The 6,239-nt window shown below is 53.6% G+C and overlaps 1 protein-coding gene across 1 annotated transcript in view; it reads left to right on the forward strand.

Annotated features, from left to right (window-relative positions):
• The window catches only part of C3 (complement C3), a gene marked incomplete at its 3' end in the record, with an annotated part of 75,095 nt that overhangs the window by 30,954 nt on the left and 37,902 nt on the right, over positions 1–6,239 (forward strand). The window contains exons 9-10 of the mRNA XM_032441658.1: positions 506–577; positions 4,735–4,938. Coding sequence (XP_032297549.1) covers positions 506–577; positions 4,735–4,938 — 276 coding nt within the window. The remainder of the gene's footprint in view (positions 1–505; positions 578–4,734; positions 4,939–6,239) is intronic.

Raw genomic sequence — 6,239 nt, forward strand, 5'->3', positions numbered from 1 at the left:
GGGCTGGATGTGGCCCTATGGGGTGTGGGATGTGGCCCTATGGGGCTGGATGTGGCCCTATGGGGCTGGATGTGGCCCTATGGGGTGTGGGATGTGACACTATGGGGCTGGATGTGGCCCTATGGGGTGTGGGATGTGACCCCATAGGGATGGATGTGGCCCTATGGGGTGTGGGATGTGACACTATGGGGCTGGATGTGGCCCTATGGGGTGTGGGATGTGACCCCATAGGGCTGGATGTGGCCCTATGGGGTGTGGGATGTGGCCCCATGGGGGTGGATGTGACCCTATGGGGTGTGGGATGTGGCCCTATGGGGCTGGATGTGGCCCTATGGGGATGAATGCAGCCCTATGAGGATGGTTGTGACTCCATGGGGCTGGATGTGGCCCTATGGGGCTGGATGGGGCCCTATGGGGCTGGATGTGACACTATGGGGCGTGGGATGTGGCTCTATGGGGTGCGGGATGTGCCCCATATCCTGACCCACGTCCCCTTTGTCCCCAGATCTCCATTGTCCCAAAGCTGCTGAACGACGACGTCGCTCCGTGAAGCTCATCAAGCACAAGGGGACCAAAAGTAGGTGACAATGGGGACAATGGGGACAATGGGGACAATGGGGACAATAGGGACAATAGGGGGAAATGGGGACAATGGGGACAATAGGGACAATAGGGGGCAATGGGGACAATGGGGACAATGGGGACAATGGGAACAATAGGGGACAATGGGGACAATGGGGACAATAGGGAACAATGGGGACAATAGGGGGCAATGGGGACAATGGGGACAATAGGGACAATAGGGACAATAGGGGGCAATGGGGACAATAGGGGACAATGGGGACAATGGGGACAATAGGGACAATGGGGACAATAGGGACAATGGGGGACAATGGGGACAATAGGGGGCAATGGGGACAATGGGGACAATAGGGACAATGGGGACAATGGGGACAATAGGGACAATAGGGACAATAGGGACAATGGGGACAATAGGGACAATAGGGTCAATGGGGACAATGGGGACAATAGGGACAATAGGGAACAATGGGGACAATGGGGACAATAGGGGGCAATGGGGACAATGGGGACAATAGGGACAATAGGGACAATAGGGGGCAATGGGGACAATAGGGACAATGGGGACAATAGGGACAATAGGGGACAATAGGTGACAATGGGGACAATGGGGACAATGGGGACAATAGGGACAATGGGGACAATGGGGACAATAGGGACAATAGGGACAATGGGGAACAATGGGGACAATGGGGACAATAGGGGGCAATGGGGAACAATGGGGACAATGGGGACAGTAGGGGACAATGGGGAACAATGGGGACAATGGGGACAATACGGGGCAATGGGGACAATAGGGACAATGGGGACAATGGGGACAATACGGGGCAATGGGGACAATGGGGACAATGGGGACAATGGGGACAATAGGGACAATGGGGACAATGGGGACAATGGGGACAATAGGGACAATGGGGACAATAGGGACAATAGGGGACAATGGGGACAATGGGGACAATGGGGACAATAGGGACAATAGGGACAATAGGGGACAATGAGGACAATAGGGGGCAATGGGGACAATAGGGACAATGGGGACAATGGGGACAATAGAGGGCAATGTGGACAATGGGGACAATAGGGACAATAGGGGAAAATGGGGACAATAGGGGAAAATGGGGACAATGGGGACAATAGGGTCAATGGGGACAATGGGGACAATGGGGACAATAGGGACAATAGGGGACAATGGGGACAATAGGGGGCAAAGGGGACAATAGGTGACAATGGGGACAATGGGGACAATGGGGACAATGGGGACAATAGGGGGCAATGGGGACAATAGGGACAATAGGTGACAATGGGGACAATGGGGACAATGGGGACAATGGGGACAATAGGGGGCAATGGGGACAATAGGGACAATAGGGGACAATGGGGACAATGGGGACAATAGGGGACAATGGGGACAATGGGGGACAATGGGGACAATAGGGACAATAGGTGACAATGGGGACAATGGGGACAATGGGGACAATGGGGACAATAGGGGACAATGGGGACAATGGGGACAATGGGGACAATAGGGACAATGGGGACAATGGGGACAATAGGGACAATAGGTGACAATGGGGACAATGGGGACAATAGGGGACAATGGGGACAATGGGGACAATGGGGACAATAGGGACAATAGGGGGCAATGGGGACAATGGGGACAATGGGGACAATAGGGACAATGGGAGACAATGGGGACAATGGGGACAATAGGGACAATAGGGGGCAATGGGGACAATGGGGACAATAGGGGGCAATGGGGACAATGGGGGGCAATGGGGACAATGGGGACAATAGGGGACAATGGGGACAATGGGGACAATAGGGACAATGGGGACAATGGGGACAATAGGGACAATAGGGACAATGGGGACAATGGGGACAATAGGGGACAATGCGGACAATGGGGGACAATGGGGACAATGGGGACAATAGGGACAATGGGGACAATGGGGGACAATGGGGACAATGGGGACAATAGGGGGCAAAGGGGACAATAGGTGACAATGGGGACAATGGGGACAATGGGGACAATGGGGACAATAGGGACAATAGGGACAATGGGGACAATAGGTGACAGTGGGGACAATAGGGACAATGGGGACAATGGGGACAATAGGTGGCAATGGGGACAATGGGGACAATAGGGACAATAGGTGACAATGGGGACAGTAGGGTCAATGGGGACAGTGTGGACAATGGGGACAGTGGGGACAATGGGGACAATAGGGACAATGGGGACAATAAGGGGCAATGGGGACAATGGGGACAATAGGTGACAATGGGGACAATGGGGGACAATGGGGACAATGGGGACAATAGGGGACAATGGGGACAATGGGGACAATGGGGGACAATGGGGACAATGGGGACAATGGGGACAATAGGGGGCAAAGGGGACAATAGGTGACAATGGGGACAATAGGGACAATGGGGACAATGGGGACAATGGGGGACAATGGGGACAATGGGGGACAATAGGGTCAATGGGGACAATGGGGACAATAGGTGGCAATGGGGACAATGGGGACAATAGGGACAATAGGTGACAATGGGGACAGTAGGGTCAATGGGGACAATGGGGACAGTGGGGACAATGGGGACAATGGGGACAATAGGGAACAATGGGGACAATGGGGACAATAGGGGGCAATGGGGACAGTAGGGGGCAATGGGGACAATAGGTTTCAATGGGGACAATAGGGGACAGTGGGGACAATAGGGGGCAATGGGGACAATAGGGGACAATGGGGACAATAGGGGACAATGAGGATCAATAGGTGGCAATGGGGACAATAGGTGGCAATGGGGACAATAGGGTCAATGGGGACAATAGGGACAATAGGAGACAATAGGTGGCAATGGGGACAATAGGGGGCAATGGGGACAATAGGTGACAATGGGGACCAGTACGTTTCAATGGGGACCCATAGGGGGCAATGGGGACCCATAGGTGTCAATGGGGACCTATAGGTGACAATGGGGATCAATACGTTTCAATGGGGACCAATATGGGGGCAATGGGGGCCAATACATTTCAATGGGGGCCAATACGTTTCAATGGGGGCCAATACAATTCAATGGGGACCTATAGGGGGCAATGGGGGCCAATACTTTTCAATGGGGACCAATAGGGGGCAATGGGGACCTATATGGGGCAATGGGGATCAATAGGTGGCAATGGGGGCCAATATGTTTCAATGGGGACCANAGGGGGCAATGGGGACCTATATGGGGCAATGGGGATCAATAGGTGGCAATGGGGGCCAATATGTTTCAATGGGGACCAATAGGGGGCAATGGGGATCTATAGGGGGCAATGGGGGCCAATACATTTCAATGGGGGCCAATACGTTTCAATGGGGACCCATAGGGAGCAATGGGGGCCAATAGGGGGCAATGGGGGCCTATAGGGGGCAATGGGGGCTAATACGTTTCAATGGGGGCCAATAGGTGGCAATGGGGGCCAATATGTTTCAATGGGGGCCAATATGTTTCAATGGGGACCAATAGGTGGCAATGGGGGCCAATACGTTTCAATGGGGACCAATAAGGGGCAATGGGGATCTATAGGGGGGCAATGGGGGCCAATACATTTCAATGGGGGCCAATACGTTTCAGTGGGGACCAATAGGGGGCAATGGGGGCCAATACATTTCAATGGGGATCAATAGGGGGCAATGGGGTCCAATACATTTCAATGGGGGCCAATACAATTCAATGGGGACCTATAGGTGGCAATGGGGGCCAATACCTTTCAATGGGGGCCAATATGCTTCAATGGGGACCCATAGGTGTCAATGGGGACCTATAGGTGGCAATGGGGGCCAATATGTTTCAATGGGGGCCAATATGTTTCAATGGGGACCAATAGGTGGCAATGGGGGCCAATATGTTTCAATGGGGACGAATAGGGGGCAATGGGGATCTATAGGGGGCAATGGGGGCCAATACATTTCAATGGGGACCTATAGGGAGCAATGGAGACCAATAGGGGGCAATGGGGTCCAATAGGGGGCAATGGGGACCGTGGTGTATGGTCCCTTAAGCTGCTGCTTTGACCTGATGGACCCCAGAGCATCTTCCATGCCCGGTGCCTTGATATCAATGATATCAATGATATCAGATGCCATTTTGGGGCTGTTTCGGTGTTTCTAGTGTCCGAATACAGCGACAAGAACCAACGTAAGTGCTGCGAGGACGGGATGAAGGACAACCTGATGGGCTACAGCTGTGAGAAAAGGGCCACGTACATCATGGATGGGAGCTCCTGCGTCGAGGCCTTCCTCGATTGCTGCCTCTACATCAAAGGGATCCGAGAGGAGGAGAGGGAGCTGCAATACGAGCTGGCTCGAAGCAAGTGATGGGGGGGATGGAGGGGTGGGAAGGGGGTGAGGAATGGATGGGGGGTGGGAAGGGGGAGTGGGGGGGATTGAGGGGGCGATGGGGGAGGGATGGTGGAGGGGATGGGAGGTGGTTTAGAATTGGATGGGGGATGTTGGGGTAAAGGTGGGTGATGATGGCCCAGAAAGTGGGAGATCTCAAGGCAAAGGTTGGGCAATGATGGGCCAGAAACTGGGAGATGTTCAGGGCAATGATGGCCCATAAAATGGGAGATGTTGGTGCAAAGGTTGGGCAATGATGGCCCAGCAATGGGGGGATGTTCAGGGCAATGATGGCCCAGAAAGTGGGAGATATTTGGTGCAAAGGTTGGGCAATGATGGCCCAGAAAGTGGGAGATGTTCAGGGCAATGATGGCCGAGAAAGTGGGAGATGTTGGGGTAAAGGCTGGGCAATGATGGCCCAGAAACTGGGAGATGTTGGGGTAAAGGTTGGGCAATGATGGCCCAGCAATAGGGGGATGTTCAGGGCAATGATGGCCCAGAAAGTGGGAGATATTGGGGTAAAGGTTGGGGTGATTATGGCCCAGAAAGTGGGAGATGTTCAGGGCAATGATGGCCCAGAAAGTGGGAGATGTTGGGGTAAAGGTTGGGAAATGATGGTCGAGAAAGTGGAGGATGTTCAGGGCAATGATGGCCCATAAAATGGGAGATGTTGGGGTAAAGGTTGGGGTGATTATGGCCCAGAAAGTGGGAGATGTTCAGGGCAATGATGGCCCAGAAAGTGGGAGATGTTCAGGGCAATGATGGCCCAGAAAGTGGGAGATGCTGGGGTAAAGGTTGGGCAATGATGGCCCAGAAAGTGGGAGATCTCAAGGCAAAGGTTGGGGCAATGATGGCCCATAAAGTGGGGGATCTCAAGGCAAAGGATGGGCAATGATGGCCCAGAAACTGGGAGATGTTGGGGTAAAGGTTGGGGTGATGATGGCCCAGAAACTGGGAGATGTTGGGGTAAAGGTTGGGCAATGATGGCCCGGAAAGTGGGAGATCTCAAGGCAAAGGATGGGCAATGATGGCCCAGAAAGTGGGAGATGTTCAGAGCAATGATGGCCCAGAAAGTGGGAGATGTTGGGGTAAAGGTTGGGGTGATGATGGCCCAGAAACTGGGAGATCTCAAGGCAAAGGTTGGGCAATGATGGCCCAGAAACTGGGAGATATTGGGGTAAAAGTTGGGCAATGATGGCCCATAAAGTGGGGGATGTTCAGGGCAATGATGACCCAGAAAGTGGGGGATGTTGGGGTAAAGGTTGGGCAATGATGGCC

This window comes from Coturnix japonica, unplaced genomic scaffold (assembly GCF_001577835.2).
Source record: "Coturnix japonica isolate 7356 unplaced genomic scaffold, Coturnix japonica 2.1 chrUnrandom475, whole genome shotgun sequence".
In the NCBI taxonomy this organism is placed as follows: Eukaryota; Metazoa; Chordata; class Aves; order Galliformes; family Phasianidae; genus Coturnix; species Coturnix japonica.